Source organism: Anabrus simplex, chromosome 3 (assembly GCF_040414725.1).
Source record: "Anabrus simplex isolate iqAnaSimp1 chromosome 3, ASM4041472v1, whole genome shotgun sequence".
Classification (NCBI taxonomy): Eukaryota; Metazoa; Arthropoda; class Insecta; order Orthoptera; family Tettigoniidae; genus Anabrus; species Anabrus simplex.
Window position 1 is genome coordinate 218,395,978 of NC_090267.1, and position 22,696 is coordinate 218,418,673.

Here is a 22,696-nt window from a genome sequence, read left to right on the forward strand (position 1 = left end):
TAATGAGGCACATCAGCGGACTGTCTGTAGTGACCGAAGATATCTGTTCCAAGCATGATTCACAACTGGAATTTTCTTCCACAACTCGAACAAGAGTGACAGGTTTATCCTAAAAGGCATGGTGTCATTCTTAATATCAATAGCGTCTAAAATAATATAAAACTTGCAGATATTTTAAGCCTATTAAAAATAGTACTGAAAGAAAATACAATAATCGCGAATTGATTAGTTAGCTTAACTTCGAGCATCTCTTCAAGTAATTCCAAAACTGTTGTTGGTCACGATTACGATTATAGTGTACTCTGGGCTTGATAGCCATCTCATCTATAATAAGGGATCCTAAAGTTTCCTCCACGCATGTCAATTTATGGCTTCGTAATGGAGCCTTTCTTTAATGAGGGATGATATTCCAGTTTCTCCACTCGAAAAGCCAATATAATTTGTAAGTGTCTTTTGATGTGGAAGTCGGAGGCAGTGAAGTAATCTAATGAATCTGTAGCTCATAAACTGAATTCTCAATATTTAAATTGTAAATTACAAACTCTGGATGACATCCCAGGCAACCAAAGGGAACTTAATTTGCCCCTCTGTCTGGATATAGCAACTCTCCACTTCTCCTTTAAAACTGGATCAGCAGGAAACGACTGAAAATTCCAATGTTCTCCTTTCTTTGACGAATTGGACTTACAGTTAGATATACAATATTTTAGAGTGTATATTAAATCTACTTGGAGTTCATTTGACCACTAACAATTAGTGATTTTTTTTTTCTTTTTTTTTTTTTCTAGTGGCTGCAAGCCTCTGAATTTACCAAATGTCACCACAATCCTCTATTTGCAACTAATGCTGTGGCCTCATTTAGTTCTATACCTCTTATCTTTAAATCGTTAGAAATCGAGTCTAACCATCGTCATCTTGGTTTCCCTCTACTTCTCTTACCCTCCATAACAGAGTCCATTATTCTCCTAGATAACCTATCCTCCTCCATTCGCCTTACATGACCCCACCACCAAAGCCAGTTTGTGTGTACAGCTTCATCCATCAAGTTCATTCCTAATTTAGCTTTTATCTCCTCATTCCGAGTACCCTTGTGCCATTGTTCCCACCTATTTGTACCAGCAATCACTCTCGCTACTTTCATGTCTGTTACTTCTAACTCATGAATAAGATAGCTTGAGTCCACCCAGTTTTCGCTCCCGTAAAGCAAAGTTGGTCTGAAAACAGACCGATGTAAAGATATTTTCGTCCGGGAGCTGACTTCCTTCTTACAGAATACTGTTGATCACAACTGCAAGCTCACTGCATTAGCTTTATGACACCTTGATTCAATCTCTCTCACTATATTACCATCCTGGAAGAACACACAACCTAAATACTTGAAATTATCTACCTGTTCCAGCTTTGTATCACCAATTTGCCATTCAATTCTGTTGAATTTCTTACCTACCGACATCAATTTAGTCTTCAAAAGGTTAATTTTCATACCATACTCATTGCACTTATTTTCATGTTCCAAGATATTAGACTGCAGCCTTTCGGCACAATCTGCCATTCAGATCAAGTCGTCAGCATAGGCCAGACTGCTTACTACATTTCCACTTAACTGAATCCCTCCCTGCCACTTTATACCTTTCAGCAAGTGATCCATGTAAACTACGAACAGCAAAGCTGAATGATTACAGCCTTGTCAAACCCCTGTAAGTACCCTGAACCAAGAACTCATTCTAACCATCAATTCTCACTGAAGCCCAATTGTCAACATAAATGCCTTTGATTGATTTTAATAATCTACCTTTAATTCCATAGTCCCCCAGTACGGCGAACATCTTTTCCCTCAGTAACTTGTCATATGCTTTCTCTAGATCTACGATCTGAATTTGCCAGATGTCAATTGGGAAGGAAATGCGAACGACAGGAAGCATGACCAACAAATGGCAAATAAGTTAATATGGGAAGGACAGCTGATTCAGAAAGTGATGGAACCAACCAGAGGGAAAAATATCCTTGATGTGGTGCTGATAAAACCAGATGAGCTCTATAGGGAAACTGAAGTAATAGATGGTATTTGTGATCATGAAGCTGTTTTTGTGATAGTTAAAAATAAATGCGATAGAAAGGAAGGTCTTAAAAGTAGGACTGTTAGGCAGTACCATATGGCTGATAAAGCAGGTATGAGGCAGTTCCTAAAAAGTAACTATGATCGGTGGAAAACGGTAAATAAAAATGTAAACAGACTCTGGGATGGGTTTAAAGAAATTGTTGAGGAATGCGAAAACAGGTTTGTACCTTTAAGGGTGGTAAGGAATGGTAAAGACCCACCTTATTATAATAGAGAAATAAAGAGACTAAGAAGGAGGTGCAGACTGGAAAGAAATAGAGTTAGAAATGGCTGTGGAAGTAAGGAGAAATTGAAGGAACTTACTAGAAAATTGAATCTAGCAAAGAAGACAGCTAAGGATAACATGATGGCAAGCATAACTGGCAGTCATACAAATTTTAGTGAAAAATGGAAGGGTATGTATAGGTATTTTAAGGCAGAAACAGGTTCCAAGAAGGACATTCCAGGAATAATTAATGAACAAGGGGAGTGTGTATGTGAGGATCTTCAAAAGGCAGAAGTATTCAGTCAGCAGTATGTAAAGATTGTTGGTTACAAGGATAATGTCGAGATAGAGGAAGAGACTAAGGCCAAAGAAGTAATAAAATTTACGTATGATAACAATGACATTTACAATAAGATACAAAAGTTGAAAACTAGAAAAGCAGCTGGAATTGATCAGATTTCTGGGGATATACTAAAGACAATGGGTTGGAATGTAGTACCATATCTGAAGTACTTATTTGATTATTGTTTGGTCGAAGGAGCTATACCAGATGAATGGAGAGTTGCTATTGTAGCCCCTGTGTATAAAGGAAAGGGTGATAGACATAAAGCTGAAAATTACAGGCCAGTAAGTTTGACATGCATTGTATGTAAGCTTTGGGAAGGCATTCTTTCTGATTATATTAGACATGTTTGTGAAATTAATAACTGGTTCGATAGAAGGCAATTCGGTTTTAGGAAAGGTTATTCCACTGAAGCTCAACTTGTAGGATTCCAGCAAGATATAGCAGATATCTTGGATTCTGGAGGTCAAATGGACTGTATTGCGATTGACATGTCTAAAGCATTTGATAGGGTGGATCATGGGAGACTACTGGCAAAAATGAGTGCAATTGGACTAGACAAAAGAGTGACTGAATGGGTTGCTATATTTCTAGAAAATAGATCTCAGAGAGTTAGAGTAGGTGAAGCTTTGTCTGACCCTGTAATAGTTGAGAGGGGAGTTCCTCAGGGCAGTGTTATCGGACCTTTATGTTTTCTTATATATATAAATGATATGAGTAAAGGAGTGGAATCGGAGGTAAGGCTTTTTGCGGATGATGTTATTCTCTATAGAGTGATAAATAAGTTACAAGATTGTGAGCAACTGCAACGTGACCTCGAAAATGTTGTGAGATGGACAGCAGGCAATGGTATGTTGATAAACGGGGCTAAAAGTCAGGTTGTGAGTTTCACAAATAGGAAAAGTCCTCTCAGTTTTAATTACTGCGTTGATGGGGTGAAAGTTCCTTTTGGGGATCATTGTAAGTATCTAGGTGTTAATATAAGGAAAGATCTTCACTGGGGTAATCACATAAATGGGATTGTAAATAAAGGGTACCGATCTCTACACATGGTTATGAGGGTGTTTATGAGTTGTAGTAAGGATGTAAAGGAGAGTGCATATAAGTCTCTGGTAAGACCCCAACTAGAGTATGGTTCCAGTGTATGGGACCCTCACCAGGATTACCTGATTCAAGAACTGGAGAAAATCCAAAGAAAAGCAGCTCGATTTGTTCTGGGTGATTTCCGACAAAAGAGTAGCGTTGCAAAAATGTTGCAATGTTTGGGCTGGGAAGAATTGAGAGAAAGAAGAAGAGCTGCTCGACTAAGTGGTATGTTCCGAGCTGTCAGCGGAGAGATGGCGTGGAATGACATTAGTAGACGAATAAGTTTGAATGGCGTTTATAAAAGTAGGAAAGATCACGATATGAAGATAAAGTTGGAATTCAAGAGGACAAACTGGGGCAAATATTCATTTATAGGAAGGGGAGTTAGGGATTGGAATAACTTACCAAGGGAGATGTTCAATAAATTTCCAATTTCCTTGAAATCATTTCGGAAAAGGCTAGGAAAGCAACAGATAGGGAATCTGCCACCTGGGCGACTACCCTAAATGCAGTATTGATTGAACACGCGAGTGTAACACAAAGATAATATTAAATCCATACGTAATGTGTTATTCTCAGTTCTATCAGGAGTGTAAATGTAATAACACAGCTAAGTCATGCATATCATGAAAAGGAAGACAAACTCAATCAACAAGATAGTAGAAAGAAATAGATATGTGCTTTCGAAAAATTATCAATTGTATCAAGTTCTGCAGGGCATTTGAGCTTGCACCGAGAGATCACGACAAAACCAGCGATGCTGAAAATCCCGGCATCGTCTCAAACCAGTAGATTTTATGGCAAGTATAGATAACATAACACAAGAAACCTCCATTTACAAAAAATTGTCATGACTGCTAGGTAGCTCTGAGTATTCCTAGACGTCCAAGGATATGCAGTTAAACAGCAGGACCCAACATTAGAAAATATGTTGATGAACGAGTGCCATACACTCTTCATATGCTGCCAGAATGAGGGATGAGGAAATGTCCTTTTCCTACAGCTTTTCCCACTCCTGTGGGGTCGCGGGTGCGCACTGTGTCGCAAATGTGGATTTGGCCCTGTTTTACGGGCGGATGCGCTTCCTGACCTCAACCCTATATGGAGGGATGTAATCACTATTGCGTGTTTCTGTGGTGGTTGGTAGTATAGTATTTTGTCTGAATATGAAGAGGAAAGTGTTGGGACAAACACCCAGTCCTGAAGAATTAATCAGACACGATTAAAATCACCGACCCGGCCAGGAATCGAACCCAGGACCCTCTGAACCGAAGGCCAGTATGCTGACCATTCAGCCAATGAGTCGGACAGATGAAGAAATGTCCTTCTGTCAGGCAGTACGCAGAGTTGAAACCAGTACTTTCCCTACTTTTCAATTTTTTTTTTTTTTTTACGTTGCGCCAACACAGACTGTTCTTATAGTGATGATGGGATAGGATAGGATAGGATACGATAGGATAGGATAGGATAGGATAGGAAAACTATATGACTTTACCTGGACATGTTCAGGTAATAACTGTGTTATAAGCCCACCTGGTGGCCAAGATCGTGAAGGTGTTGAAGTCTATATGATCCGACACCGTGGTTAGCCGGATTAAGTTTTAATTTGTATTGAAAAGGTGGAATAAATCACTTATTATTTTAATTTGGTTTAATCAAAGTTCAATACGGACGCATAAAATGAAATTCATTTCTCTAGATGGATTAAGTTCTGTTGGTCAAAAAAATTTCACCAACAGAATGTTGGCCAGCAGGGTAGGGAAGGTGTTGGTATACAATTTCTAATCACTAGATTGTGTGCCAAATGTCTGGATTTAATTCCAAAACTTATCTGCAGTGCTCATATAGAGTGAGGGCACATAACGCTGTTAATTGTGATTCGTCCGTCGGATGGCAACGTAAAGCTCTGAGCAGACCCCTTTGTGTTATTCGACAGGAGTAGCCTACATGCCGACAACTGTTTACACTCTCTCCCTACATCGTCTCATCACCCCACATGCAGATGCGCAGGTCACCTATAGGTGTCAAATATAAAGATCATGCACCGGGCAAGCCGAACATATCCTCTGACACTTCCGGCACTAAAAGCCATACGATAAATACATTAACAGCGTTATAAAGAACATCCAAAGTAATAGATGGTATTAGTGATCATGAAGCTGTTTTTGTCGTAGTTAAAAATAAATGTGATACAAAGGAAGGTCGTAAAAGTAGGACTATTAGGCAGTACCATATGGCTGATAAAGCAGGCATGAGGGAATTTTTGAAAAGTAAATCTGATCTGTGGAAAATGGTAAATAAAAATGTAAACAGACTCTGGGATGGGAAAAAGTAATTGTTGAGGAATGTGAAAGTAGGTTTATACCTTTATAGTAAAGAGACTAACAAGGAAGTGCAGATTGGAAAGAAATAGAGTTAGAAATGGCTGTGGAAGTAAGGAAAAATGGAAGGAACTTACTAGGAAATTGAATCTAGCAAAGAAGTCAGCTAAGGATAACATGATGGCAAGCATAATTGGCAGTCATACAAATTTTAGTGAAAAATGGAAGGGTATGTGCAAGTATTTTAAGGCAGAAAAAGGTTCCAAGAAGGACATTCCAGGTATCATTAATGAACAAGGAGAGTGTGTATATGAGGATCTTCAAAAGGTAGAAGTACTCAGTCAGAAGTATGTAAAGATTGTTGGTTATAAGGATAATGTCCAGATAGAGGAGGTGACCAATGCTAAAGAAGTATTAAAGTTTACATATGATAACAAGGACATTTACAATACCTAAGATACAAAAGTTGAAAACTAGGAAATCGGCTGGAATTGATAAGATTTCTGGGGATATACTGACGACAATGGGTTAGGATACATTACCATATCTGAAGTACTTATTTGATTATTGTTTGCATGAAGGAGCTAAACCAAATGAATGGAGAGTTGCTATAGTAGCCCCTGTGTATAAAGGAAAGGGTGATAAACATAAAGCTGAAAATTACAGGCCAGTAAGTTATGCATTGCTTGTAAGCTTTGGGAAAGCATTCTTCCTGATTATATTAGACATGTTTGCAAAATTAATAACTGGTTTGATAGAAGGCAGTTTGGGTTTAGGAAATGTTATTCCACTGAAGCTCAACTTGTAGGATTCCAGCAAGATATAGCAGATATTTTGGATTCAGGAGGCCAAATGGACTGTATCACGATTGACCTGTCTAAAGCATTTGATAGGGTGGATCATGGAAGACTACTGGCATAAATGAATGCAATTGGATTAGACAAAAGAGTGACTGAATGGGTTGCTATATTTCTAGAAAATAGATCTCAGAGAATTAAGAGTAGGTACAGCTTTATCTGACCCTGTAATAATTAAGAGGGGAATTCCTCAAGGCAGTATTATTGGACATTTATGTTTTCTTATTATATATATGATATGAGTAAAGAAGTGGAATCAGAGATAAGGCTTTTTGTGGATGATGTTATTCTGTACAGAGTAATAAATGAGTTACAAGATTGTGAGCAACTGCAAAATGAGCTTGATAATGTGAGATGGACAGCAGGCAATGGTATGATGATAAACGGGGTTAAAAGTCAGGTTGTGAGTTTCACAAATAGGAAAAATCCTCTCCGTTTTAATTGCTGTGCTATTGGGGTGAAAGTTCCTCTTGGGGATCATTGTAAGATCTTCATTGGGGTAAACAGGGATTGTAAATAAAGGGTACAGATCTCTGCGCATGGTTATGAGGGTGTTTAGGGGTTGTAGTAAGGATGTAAAGGAGAGGGCATGTAAGTCTCTTGTAAGACCCCCAACTAGAGTATGGTTCCAGTGTAATGGACCCTCACTAGGATTACTCGATTCATGAACTGGAAAAAATCTAAAGAAAAGCAGCTAGATTTGTTCTGGGTGATTTCTGACAAAAGAGTAGCATGACAAAAAAGTTCCAAAGTTTGGGCTGGGAAGACTTGCGAGAAAGATGACGAGCTGTTCGACTAAGTGGTATGTTACAAGTCATTATTTTCATCGTTATTCCGTATTGAAAACAACTTTAACACAAAGTTTATACAAGGAGTATTTAATTATACCACCTATTCAAGACAATCCACTGTTGCGTGGTTATATGAGCATAAAAACTACCAAATTATAAGGTACATGTTTTGCCCCTTTTTTACTGGGCATCATCAGCCTTATTCAATCTTAAAACAAACAATGGTCTGAGGACCTTATCCAAATTTAGATAAACTATGCTGTTAAATGCTTAATAATATTGACACTGTGGTTCCTTATATTTAAAATACAAGGATACCTAAAACACATATACACACACATTAAAATCAGTTTTTAAAATACTGAAATATTCGTCTAAAAGAATTCTGTATTACATTATTTCTTAAAAATATTCATTTCTAAATCTGAAGTGGATCTTCTTCATAATTGCTTGAACAATAAGCAATACTTAGAGACCAGTGTGTTGAACACAAGGCTATCAATAGAAAGGATCGGTGTAACACAACATGCGTACTGGGTGCGAGATTTGTTTTTAAAAACAAAGAGTTAAAGGTGCGTAGTCAAAATGAAGATGATATGGACCACGTTATCATAATATGTGTTGTGTAGAATTCTTCGTTGATAACCAGGACTAGTAAACATTGGGGTGTTGGTCAGAATCGCCACTGAACTTTTCAAAAGAGTGAACTATAGGCCCATATGACAATTTCATGGAAACATAATGCCCCTTGTAGATGTAGATGACAACAGAAAGAAACGTGGATGTTCTGTAATGAAACAAAAAAGGACTTGATGGCGTGTGATGGAATGTGGAATTTCACTGGAAAAATTTTTATATTTAAAATGGGTACTTACTCATTCAAGAGATATTATGTACATCCTACTGTTACAGCAGTGCTAGCCTGCCTGGTGTTCCTACTCCTAGTTTTGTATCGATGCGGTAGAGGCGATGGGGAATGCTGAGGGGGCAGGAGGTAGGCGGAGCTTTGCATATCTATGCTGACATAGGTGTGGGGTTGTTTGAAGGAGCAACAGCAGATTTGGTATTTAGAGAGATGAAGGGAGCTTTTAATTCTAAGGATTTAAATAACTGAGGGATCCTATTATGGTTTGGGTTAACAGCACTTAATAACATAGGCGTTAAAGTGTGTAGTGGACTTTGATTTCAGTGAGCAAGTATTGGAGTAATACTGCATCATATAAACTTGCGGTGATCAGTTACGCCGAAACATATGGGAATAGGGCAGTGGGCTGCAAGTATTCAGTGTCTGAATGCAACATGCGCTACCACGCAAAGAGAGAAGTGCACTTCAAGCGACCAACAAGTCTCGCAAAGCATTTCGCGGACCAAAAAGCGGCAAGTTTCTGAAAATAGGGAAAGATCTAATTAAATATATGATTTCATTATGCAATGTTGGATATGCCATTTCTCATTAAATGCTGTATTTTAAAGGACAAAAAATAGCAGCTGCACATGGAATCAGTGTCTCGGATTTGAAGGTTAGCCGAGGCTTGATGAGGAGAAATGGACTTTCTCTTTGACGAAGAACAACGTTATGCCACAAAATGCCGAATGATTTCAACCAAAATGTAATTGATTTTCATCGCTTTGTGATTGAGAAGTGTAAAGTGAAGGAATATATGCTCTCCCAAATAGGAACTATAACGTCGAGCAATCTATGAGAAAGGGACATCGAGTGTTAGCGTACGCATTACCGGAAGCAAAAAAGAATTATATACTGCAATGCTTGCGGTAACAGGTGATGGCAGAAAGCTTGCATCTTATGTTGTTCTAAAACTAAAAACAATGCCTAAAGTAAAATTAAGCTAGGGACTCAAGTTCGTATCCTAGGAAAGGGTGGATGGACACATCACTCATACAAGAATGGATACGAACGGTTTGGGGAAATAAAACAGGGGTCCCTCCTTTGATGCCAGACCCTTCTCATGTTGGACAGTTTTCTTTCTTTGACAGTATGTCATTATTATGTACTTACATGAACTGTTCTTTTATTAGCACGTTTATTTCACTTCAGGTTGTATTGTTAGCTCGTTAATAATAATATAAAAGAATTTATTGGACTCCAACCTATTCAATACATTACTGGATGTTAACATTTTTAGTTAAACATCGTTAAAATGGAGACATGTTTCGCCCTCCATGTGGGGCATCATCAGTCATATCAAAGCACCTCAAAATTAAACCAGACGTCTGGTTGGAAATTATGAGCAATATTTATAAGAAAGAATACATTAAAAACACGTACAAAGTCCTATCCAAAACGAAATAACAACAGACTAGTTAGGTACACATAGTAAAATACGCTAGTGGTTTCTTAATATTAAAATGCACAGTATAAAAATGGAAGTAATCAAAGTCCGTATGATATTGAGTTCGATGGTGGTTCTGCGTAGTATATACAAATGTTGGCAAAATAAAACACAATTTATAATTACTGTACACTTATTTCTAATTGTTAAAAATGATGAGGTAAAACATTCCAATTTGACTATTTATAATTTGGCTACAACCAAAATAATTCGCCCTAGAATTCATGAGGTAGTCAAACTCCGTTGGTCACTCTCTATTTGAATGGAGTGCACAGTGCAAGTGAACAGCTTTTGTTGATTATAAACTGAGGCTGTGCTAAGACAGAGTTAAAACAACACCAGCTTCAAATGAAGATAGTTGAAAGCAACATTAGGTTCATCCTAGTTGACTAAAAATTTGCGTATATTTTGTTGTTGAAGTGTGGGAAAGTCAGTTGTTGGTTGAATGGGCAACGGTCGAAAATGTTGTGCAGTGCAATCGGTGTTTGAGCTGTCCTACATGTGAGGGAAATCTTGAAAGCTGTTGAGCTGTTGCCACAAACCTCCTAACAATTAGGCAACAGCTCAACAGCTTTCAAGATTTCCCTCACATGTAGGACAGCTCAAACACCGATTGCACTGCACAACATTTTCGACCGTTGCCCATTCAACCAACAACTGACTTTCCCACACTTCAACAACAAAATATACGCAAATTTTTAGTCAACTAGGAAGAACCTAATGTTGCTTTCAACTATCTTCATTTGAAGCTGGTGTTGTTTTAACTCTGTCTTAGCACAGCCTCAGTTTATAATCAACAAAAGCTGTTCACTTGCACTGTGCACTCCATTCAAATAGAGAGTGACCAACGGAGTTTGACTACCTCATGAATTCTAGGGCGAATTATTTTGGTTGTAGCCAAATTATAAATAGTCAAATTGGAATGTTTTACCTCATCATTTTTAACAATTAGAAATAAGTGTACAGTAATTATAAATTGTGTTTTATTTTGCCAACATTTGTATATACTACGCAGAACCACCATCGAACTCAATATCATACGGACTTTGATTACTTCCATTTTTATACTGTGCATTTTAATATTAAGAAACCACTAGCGTATTTTACTATGTGTACCTAACTAGTCTGTTGTTATTTCGTTTTGGATAGGACTTTGTACGTGTTTTTAATGTATTCTTTCTTATAAATATTGCTCATAATTTCCAACCAGACGTCTGGTTTAATTTTGAGGTGCTTTGATATGACTGATGATGCCCCACATGGAGGGCGAAACATGTCTCCATTTTAACGATGTTTAACTAAAAATGTTAACATCCAGTAATGTATTGAATAGGTTGGAGTCCAATAAATTCTTTTATATTATTATTATTGAGAATCTTTCAATACGGAAAATAAAATGATTTTCATTACTTGCAATTGTTAGCTCGTAGCGGGAAAAATATTCTCTAGTGTCGGTATTTCAAACCCACATGTCCAACTCACCTGATGTACCGGTACCCTATTTGACATTTCAGAAGAAGTCTCATACCGGAATTATACACCAAATAACGATTAACCGCAAATGAGTTGAACCAATTGAGTGTATATTATATTTGATATATCTTTTAAATGTAAATGAATTGTAAATATTTTTTTTTATATCTGAATTCCTCGAATAATTTACGCATCCCAAGTTTTACACAATGTTAAAAAGAGAGTTAAGAGGTTCCACCTATTCAATACACTAATATAAAGTTGCACAAACTTATGCTACAACATGTTTAATTCGGGACCAGTTTCGACACATATTTGCTGCCATCATCAGCCGATTGAAGGAGCAGGGCAAAAGATATAAAATTATCAACACACACAACACAAAATATATGACAATGTTCACACTCTAAAGGATATATGTAAAAATGTAACACTTTCATGAAATATTCAATTGAAGTTCATAAGCAACATGTTAGTCTTGTACATATAATGATGCTGAATTAATGGATAAGAACGAGTTAAGGGACTTGATTCAACACATTATATCTAGAGGGTTGCCTTGTTATATTGTGATAAAAATGATCTTGAAGGATGCAGCTTGTGTACAGTTGTTGCTAGGCAAGGAATAACATGCTTTTATCGGCACATCCAAAGGTGGATAGCGACATACTGTATATGAGATCCTAAGAAATATTGTAGGACCTAAGTTCCTCAGTTCGATGTGGATATATGAAGTCTATACAAAAAAAGGAAAATTAGTTAGAAATAAAAACGGAGAGGGGGGGATTGGTAAGTTTAAAAAGCGTGTTAATCACGCAAGAAAATATGGTATATAACTTCTTCCTGCATAAAGGGAGTAGTTCAACTCAGTTTATGGATGTGTTTGCGATGACTAAACAGACCAATCTTGGCATAAAACATATGCCCACACACATCACACTGAATGGATGCAGGAGGGCGGGGTTGTAATTGACGGAGATTTATTGCTTATCGCTTAGTCTCTTGGTGTCTGCAGCATTCTCTTTCAAACAACTGACAGCAGTGGATGAAGTGTTCTGCCACAGTGAACGGTCCACAGCACATTCTTCCCATGTCTGTATATTTATACCAGTGGTCTTCATGATGTGTTTCAGCTGGTCCTTAAAACACTTAAGAGGGGCTCCATGACGTCTACTGCAGGAGAAAAGTTCACCATAAAGAATATGATGGGGAAGCCTGATATCACTCATGCGGTGAACATGGCCAAATCATCTCAGTTGGTGAGCAATGACTGTTACCTCAATGCTATTAAACTGCGCTTTGTTGAGAACTTCAGTGTTGGTCATATAGTCCTACCATGATATTCAAGATGCATCTCATTTTTTTGTTGGTGGAAGTGCTCAAATATTTTGATATCATGGTGATAAAGTGTTCAAGTTTCACAGCCATACAGTAGCGTGGAAATGACAACAGCTTTGTACACAATGAGTTTGGTATGTAGTTTTAGGTTGTTATTCATGAAGACTCCGTGCATTAACCGTCCGAATGCTGCATGAACAGCCCCAATTCTTTTATCAAAATCTTGTTCGCAGGTACACCGTTTAGACAAGATGCTTCCAAGGTACGAAAAGTGATTGACCTGCTCCAGTGTTGTGTCTAAGTTGGAGAGACTGAACTCAGGAAGAGTTAATTCTGGGGCAGGTTGTGTAAATACCTTTGTTTCCTTCGCATTAATGGCAAGAGTACTCAAGTTACAAAGGAAAATAGTGGGAAACTGTTTAAATAAAAATGATCTAGTAAACGGAGTCTGGAGACTAGCTTCCAATGAAACAGTTTATGAAGAAACAGAACCTGTAAAGAGCACAATGAAAAAGAAACAAATATCATTCTTAGGACATGTAATACGGTCACCAGAAAATAGAATCAGTAGAAAAATTATGAAAGAGTAAGAATAATATTAGATGGATCACAGAACTTAAAAAAGACATTGGAGCATAGGTTACTAATCACAGGGACTCGTACTATCCCATGGTGTTCCTCACATAGTGGGAACTAATCATACGCAAGGCAGACCCATGGTGTCGCTCAGTGGTATTAATCACAGGTACTGTAAAACTTGCCCTGTTTCACACACTGTCGCTACTAATCACAAACCTATTGTGTACCTAACATAGTAGTACTACGCGCAAGTAAAAGCGACCCATGGTGCTCCCCGTGTGGTGGTACTAACTACAAGCAGTCTCATGGTTCTAATTCGATCATCCCTTGGTCACCCCCTTTAGTCGCCTCTTGCGACAGGCAGGGGATACTGTGGGTGTATTCTTCGTCGGCATCCCCCAACCACAGGGGGATGTGCGTTTTGTCTACAAGAGCTATTTTATTTCGCTCAAGTCTGCCACCAAGCTGGTTAGGACCCTCCTATCCGCCACCTGGGACGAGTCACGTGGGAGTATCACCTCTCCCCCTGCCCGCCAGTGTAGTAGGTTCATGGTCTCCCAAATGCAAGCTCACAGTTATGTGACCCTACCCCCACGGCCAACTCACTCGGTAATAATAAACATAACAATAATAATTTTTATCAAATTATGTATTTTTCATGTTTTCCCCATTTCCTCTTTCTGTTACTCTTTTTTCCCACATTGATTTGTCACTGTGTTTATCCTACTCATGTTCCTCTCTTTCTATATATGATATGACTTATCACCTGTTTGTTCTTTTCAGTTACAGCACTTATAATGGCAAATTTGGCTTCTTTTCTCCTCCTTGTGTATGTCCTGTGAAGATCTAAAAATCTTATATATCAATTTTATGGAGAGTGTTTCCATTCCCCTCCTGCCAAAAAAAAAAGGATAGAGATAATGTGTTTTATTTCTTGAATTTAATTTCAAAAGAAGAAACTGACATTTACAACATTATGAATGAACACTCACCAACTTCTTACTAGTTTTGCACACGAGGTATTCACGATAGAATTCTGGAGTCATAGGGCACCAAACCTCAGCACACTGAACTCTAGCAATAAAACCTCTTTTCTGCAACTCCAACCAATTTGCCTCGTACAGCTTGGGACCAATTAGAAAATTCAGATCAGCAATCTTGTCATCTTCTCTCAGAAGTGTAGCAGTGAGTCCCAATTTACAATGAGACTGAACAATTGTTAGAACACGGCGAAACATCTTGGCAGGAATTGTGTGTACCTCTATAAAAAAAATTTAAGAAATTTTCTATTAAATCTTTCCCTATTGACACAGTACTACAGCATCTTTAAAATCAATAACCTAAGCTTTTTACGAACTGATGCCTAAAAACCAGTGGTTTAAACATGAGCAATTTGAAATTTATAACTGTCAGTTCTTCAGTCTGTTGAAACTAATTTTTGAAAAAAAATTCTAAAACTACCTGAAAAAGAAAACATATGCAGTAATAATAGCATTACACATGAAACAACTTAAATAAAACAGAATGACATGCTTCATTCTTGAAATAATATCATCGGATTTATCAAATCAAACTCAAATATTTAGAAATGTATGAACATTAATTAAGTTGTTATTAGTTATAAATTAACCGAGTCAAAACTGAAAAGAAATGGCTTCCAGAATCACCCCTAAACAAAATTTGAAATTCTACAGCAATATTCAGATTCTTTCCTGAATTACAACAATTAAATGTATGAATGTATGAAGAACTATTAACTCTGGGACAGGCTTTGGAATTTTAGATGAAGAATTTTCAAAATTTCCAGGGGCTTAAAATTATTTCAACACCCACCATACCAACACAGTAATTATTTCTTTGAATTGCCATTTAATATTGCATAATACATGTTAATACATATAAATTGCATCCGGGAGATAGTAGGTTCGAATCCCACTATCGGCAGCCCTGAAGATGGTTTTCCGTGGTTTCCCATTTTCACACCAGGCAAATGCTGGGGCTGTACCTTAATTAAGGCCACGGCCGCTTCCTTCCAACTCCTAGGCCTTTCCAATCCCATCGTCGCCATAAGACCTATCTGTGTCGGTGCGACGTAAAGCCCATAGCAAAAAAAAAAATACATATAAACTACACAACTGACCAATAATCAAGGACAAAAATCTGATACAAGCCAGTAGAAATTATATTTCTAACAATTATATACACAAGGCATAGAAAGACAGCATTAGAAAGAAAAGTAGAAAATGAAAAAAAGTCTGAGGCCCGGTTTCAACAACACATGTTAGTACTTAACAAGGTGTTAAATCATTTTAACAAACGATTTAAGAAAATTTGCGTTTCATCAACAACTGTTAACATTAACATACGTTAAACTGCGGATTAAAGTTAACATCAGCCATTTCCCATGTTAAATGGCTAACATTAGCATTTAGCAACCTGTTCCAAAATGGCTGCTGTGAATCTCCCTTTAGGTGGGAATTGCTCTATTTAGATTTTTTACACAATAACCCTGATCGAAGAAGAGTTCAGCGACGTAATGACTTTGAAAATTTGACGGATGCAGAATTTCTTCATAGATACAGGTTATCGAAAATAGTCGTTGCTAAGGTTGTTGACGAAATTCGAGTGAGGTTAGAATATCCTACGAAGAGAATCTTACCTCTTTCTCCAATGTTGCAGGTACTGATAATATTACGATTTTTTGCTAGCCTGACCTACAAATCAGGGATATACTTGCTAGGTGGTCTGGTTCTACACGCGACAATACAATATTTAATAACTCCCATATTGGAGCACAGTTTGAAGTGGGGACAATTAACAAAGTGATTTTGTTAGGTGACAGTGGATACCCGCTAAGTTAGTATCTGTTAACCCCATTGAAACCCTCGTGGACTTCCTTCCATGCCTCGTCCTTTTCTTTTATTGGCAAGCTATCTGTGCACTTTCACTCAATAACTTATATATATATATATATATTTACTAATTAATTCAATTAACAACTCTTTTTCGAATGAGGACAAATTAGAACTACAATTCCATTTCACTTCACGCGCCATATTTTACAGCTGTACTCATACAAAAGCGCATCGGAGTGCGCTGTTCGTACCACTGCCTCCTTGATTCGCACCAGTTCGCAATATTGGGAGAGTTAACAGTCGATTAGTTAACATTTCACAAGAAAAGTTTGATGAAACGCAAGAAACATAACAAGATGTTAAATGTTTAACTCCATATTAACTAACTGCTTGTTAGTATACATTTAACATGTGTTGATGAAACCGGGCCTGAGAAAATTTGGTCATATTAAACAGGTGAATGAAGGAAAAAAAGACCCAAAAAATGTCTAATTATGAAGGTTATTTTTCAAGTATGGTCCATTTTCAATAAAAACTAGTAAAGATGTCAAAAACATTTTAATTTCATACCTTACACCTTCGTTAGCCTGGTCTCACAATAGATACCCATCCGATATGGTTGCACTTACACGCAAGCCTTCCCACCCCAGTGAGGTCACATGGTTTACGGGGAGGTTCATGGTTCATCGATAAGGGGGTTGCAGCCTTTCTGAAGTTGGAAGGACGGCAGTCTAGATGACTGACTGATATGGTCTTGTAATACTACTTAACATGGCTTAGCTGTGTTGATACTGCTACACAGCTGAAAGCAACGGGAAACTACAGCTGTAACTAACTCCCGAGGGCATGCAGCACTCTCTATATGAAAGATGTACTGATGATGGCTTCCTCCCAGGTAAAATATTCTGGATGTAAAATAGTCCCCCATTCGGATCTCAGGGTGTGTAATCATCAGGAAGATGGATACCGACATTCTGTGAGTTGGAGCGTGCAATGTTAGAACTTTGAATTGTTGTGGTAAGTTTGAGAATCTGAAAAGGGAAATGGATAGACTAAAGTTAGATGTAGTTGGTATAAGTACATTGGCAGGAAGAGCAGGATTTTGGTCAGGAGACTGCAGAATTTTCAGCACAAAATGAAACAGGGGAAATGCAGGAGATGGTTCAATCATGAATAAGAAAATAGGGCAGCAGGTAAGTTACTATGACCAGCATAGTAAAAGGATTATTGTTGTCAAGATGGACATCAAGCCAATGCCCACCACAATAGTGCAGGTCTATATGCCTACTAGTTCAGCAGATGAAAAAAAAAATCTTAAGAATATATGAAGAGATAGAAGATTTAATACACTATGTACAAGGTGACGAGAACCTAATTGTGATGGGAAAGTGGAATGCGGTGGTAGGCCAAGGAAGAGAAGGTAATACAGTAGGTGAGTATGGATTGGGACAAAGGAATGAAAGAGAAAGCCAGCTGGTTGAATTCTGCACCTATCACAATTTAGTCCTTGCTTATACTTGATTCCAACACCACAAACGAGGGCTGTATACATGGACGAGATCTGGAGACATAGGAGGTATCAAATAGACTTCATTATGATTAGGCAGAGATTCATAAACCAGGTTACGGATTGCAAGACTTTCCCAGGAGCAGACGTAAACTCTGAACACAACCTGTTGGTCATGAAATACCATCTGAAGATGAAGAAATAGAAGAAAGGAAGGAATGCAAGGAGATGGGATCTAGACAAGTTGAAACAATCAGGGAACATGTAATGCAAGTACTAAATGAAAACGCTGAAAGAAACACAGTAGAGGAAGAATGGACAGTTGTGAAGAATGAGATCAGTAAGGCTGCTGAAGAAAAGTTGGGAAGAAAGGATAGGTCAACTAAGAATCAATGGATAACTGAGGAGATACTAGACATGACGGATGAATGATGAAAGTTTTTTTTGCTAGTGGCTTTACGTCGCACCGACACAGATAGGTCTTATGGGGACGATGTGATAGGAAAGGTCTAGGAGTAGGAAAGAAGCGGCCGTGGCCTTAAGGTACAGCCCCAGTATTTGCCTGGTGTGAAAATGGGAAACCATGGAAAACCATCTTCAGGGCTGCCGATTTGAACCCACTATCTCCCAGATGCAAGCTCACAGGTGCGTGCCTCTAACTGCACGACCAACTCGCCCGGTAATGATGAAAGTACAAGAATGCAAAACATGAGGGGGACAGAAAAAATACAGGCGAATAAAGAATGAAGCAGATAGAAAGTGCAAGACAGCTAAGGAAGAATGGCTGAAAGAGAACTGCAAGATGTTGAAGATTGTATGGTCCTAAGAAAGCTACAGAGGAACAAACCAGCCTTTGGGATGAATACTCTACATCAGAGCTTCCCAAACCGCAATCCATGGAAGGGCACCGTAAATGATTCACAGTGGTTCCGTTCGTGGCAGTTATGAAAATGATATCAACTAGACTGCTGATGTGCCATCAAAATTATCAACTTTGTTAAGGCACGGCCTTTAGTGTAGGCTGATCAAAATACTGTATGAAGATCTGGGAAGTATACATAGGACATTGTTATTACACACAGAAGTACGATGGTTGTTACAAGATAAGTGCTGTCCCATTTACCTCAACTCTGAATGGAAGTTTCTTCACTTTTGAATGACTGAAACAGTTTGCTAGCAGATTATTTGAGTAATCAGGAATGCTTTATGCCAATTATATGCTAACTGGCAACCATTTTTTGAAAATAAACTACAATACAAGTCCGTTATAGCGAGAATTCATAACAGCGAAAAATTTACTCGTTATAACCGATCGTCGTTATATCTGATTTTTGTAAAAGTCGGGAAAAACCCCATACCTTCAAATCAGTATGAATGGCAATCAGTCTGTTCGAAACTTGCATTTTCGCGGATGATATCCACACTACGGCTTGTTCGTTTGCTATTTTCCGAAATCCGAAACTACATGAAAATGTAAGTTTAATTTCATTCTGAAAAATGATAGTATCACTCCAGAGGACTCTGTGGCAAACATTCCAGTTCTCTTCTTCAAACAGAGTCACCTAACCTAACCGTATTACAATGAACTAATAGCAGAAAGAAAACGGAAAGCAGAGAAAATAGACTACAATTTCTTTGGGACGGACGCAATGATATACAGGGATTGGACCAGAACAAACCAAATACAAAGACATGCTATCATTAGGTTAGCGATACATGGGTTTCACCATAAACTATATGTTAACAAAAAGTTTCATCAAGCAAATGATCAATGTATTTGCATATTATGCGGCCAGAAATGTGAACAGTATCCCTTTACAGTCTGCAAGAGCAAAACAAGATCTGTATGATCTTAGAGCACAGAAAATTAATGTATTAAATGCCCTTTCAGGTGGACCTTTTCTTTAATATATATGTATCATGAAAACTTATTTCAAGAGTACGTAGAGAAATGATAACCTCCTTGCTACAAATTTACATGGGAACAGCCTTTCCGAAATTTAACTAGATGCGAGAAAATAGGAACTATCATCTGAATCAGTGATGCACTCTACCATATCTTGAGGTGTACCCCAATCTTATTTAATTTTGGTATATAACATTAAAAATTAAGCGCTCGTTAACCACAGCCTTCATTTCTAAGGAGTTAATAACTGCTACCAGCCACATTATTTATGCACTTATTACAGAAACATGTTATCCTCTTTCATTTTCAATTTCCATTTAGAGAACAGCTATCGACGGGCATTACTAATCGACTCCGACAACACCTTCGAATTACATAAAATCAACATGGTCCGTATTGCACTTTAACAGATTCACAACTATTTTTTTTAATTATCCACCTTGTTGATACATTAGTTACTTAAGGCAACTTAGTTAATAGTGGTACATGTTTCATATTTTTATTAACATCTTCAGCCACATAATAACATAGTTTAGATTTTTCAAAAGTTTTTTTGCTATTGGCTTTATGTCGCACCGACACATGTCTTATGGCAACGATGGGACAGGAAAGGGTTGGGAGTGGGAAGGAAGCGGCCGTGGCCTTAAGGTACAGCCCCAGCATTTGCCTGGTATGAAAATGGGAAACCACGGAAAACCATCTTCAGGCCTGCTGAGAGTGGGGTTCGAACCCACTGTCTCCCGAATACTGGATACTGGCCGCACTTAAACAACTGCAGCTATCAATTTTGGTGATTTAAAAAAAAATTAATACACTGACGAAGTTTACAATGCCTTGAGAGAAAGTATCCTTAAAAATGTACATAGCGAGAAAACGATACGGTACCGAAGATGACCGATCGCATTTTGTGGCAAATGTTTCAGTTTTCTTATTCAAACAGCATCCTAACTAAACCGTACTACATGTATAATGAAAACATATTTTTCAAGCGCCAGTAGAGAAACGATAACATACTTGCTGAAATTTACACAGGAAGAAGAGTCTCTCCGAAATTTAACCAGACACAAGAAGACGTGTCAAGACAAAAGAATTGTCACTGGAACTAAAATGTTACAAGGCTATGGATTCAACATTATGATGCAACTAACTTTATATATATATATATTTGTATCTTATTTACACAAGATCTGGCTGCCATGCATTTCTAAGTCGATGGTGAGATGTCCGGAGGAGGCTGAGCTGAAATGACTGCAAAGGAGGCCTACAATCCCCAGAGCATCCCGATGACCAACGGCAGGATGTGATTGCCAAGCCCGAGCCACGGATGTTGAGGAGAAACTAATTCAATCCCGGAGGAGCCGAAGGAAAAAGATAAGTTTATCTTGGTAAAGTAAGACAAATAAATAAATGTTGCAAATTCTAATATAATCATTCATATTTGTTGGTGAATAGATGGTGATTCGTTATAGTCTTCAAAATACCTCAAATATGTTAGATTTTCGTGGGCTAACATTACATTTGTGTCAAAATACATGGATATAGGTAGTCATCTGAAAGACATAACCAATCCTGGTTAGGAAATGTGAAGTGAATTATACGTTAGTGCCATTGCTATGATATTTAAGCCTACTGAAAGGTTATCCTATATGAATTGTGAGATATGTATCGGTAGAATATTTAAGGTTATATGTGAGTGATTGTTAACATCTTGGAGTGTGAAGGATGAACAGTGCCATATGAAGTCAGAGTAGGATAATATATGGATATGAGAATAATTTGAAGTGGTAATGAGATTAATTAAGAAGAAATTGGATTAATCAAGTGAATACTTGAGAGTTAAATGATTCCAAGCGTCAAGTTAAGGTACAGTTGAGAATTATTTGGAAGAAAAGGAAGAAGTAAGATATGATATATGAGAAGAAAGTTATATTGAAGTATTAAATGAATATAAGGAAGGATTTATAACTGGAATATGTGTTGCTACATCGGCAAAGAAGAAAATGATTAATTATGAAGAAAAAGAGAAGAGTATTGATGCAATCCAGGATCATTAATATTCATGATACCGCGATGATCAATCGTTGACGAGTTATTCATATCCCTATGTTGGTGAAAACATATTGTGGTGTTTATAATAAGTTATGGCATAAGTAGATCATTGAAACAAATCATTTTAGGGAATGTTGGGCAGTATGTTGATTAATCTTAAACTAGATCTCTACCGTAATGTTGAATATTCATTGAAGAAGAACATGGCACACACCGAATCATATGCATACGCATTTGTATTTATTTATAAATAATTCCAGGAGGTTAGATAATTCATACAATCTTCATGAATGATATCCTTTACCTATTTTAGTAAATTAGTATTATTAAATGAAAAGAGCACAATGTGCAAAAACAGTTTTTGTACAGATGGTCAAGTATGCTAATGCCATTCTTATTATTGAGGTTGTCCTCATTTTGCAGTTTTGTGCATGGTATCTTTCACAACGATCGTTGCACAGGTTACATATACAGTCTTCGTTCGGCTGGTGGAAGTTTTTGGTTTGGCAGAATCTGTGGTGAAATCCATGAGTGGCGTAACGTGTAATTACATGCCGTAGCTCGTAATTTGCTTGCTTCCACTCTTCCGTCATTATGGCGTCCGTGGAATAGAAGTCGGACCAAATAGCATTTTGTTTCTCATTTAAAGTTTGGCGTGCATTCTCGTAGGGCTTGGTGTTTGGTAGACAAAACTGTGTGACACCAGGTAATGTGTTAGAATTCAGGTATTTATGTGAGAATATTTCTCATCAGACATTTCTATGATCAAATTGAATTGAAGATTAATGAGATGAATGACACATTTGTGTTATATTATGTATTAATGTAAATAATAGCACACATTATGGCTAACTTGAAAAACTTATCTTTTTCCTGACACATTCCATTGAAAGAATAATCCTACAATAAAGAAAAA

The 22,696-nt window shown here is 37.6% G+C and overlaps 1 protein-coding gene across 1 annotated transcript in view; it reads right to left on the bottom strand.

Annotated features, from left to right (window-relative positions):
• hay (ATP-dependent DNA helicase hay) overlaps window positions 1–22,696 on the bottom strand; it is a 186,450-nt gene that overhangs the window by 37,477 nt on the left and 126,277 nt on the right. Inside the window, exon 12 of the mRNA XM_067142877.2 lies at window positions 14,456–14,724. Within this exon, the coding sequence (XP_066998978.2) occupies window positions 14,456–14,724 (269 nt within the window). The remainder of the gene's footprint in view (window positions 1–14,455; window positions 14,725–22,696) is intronic.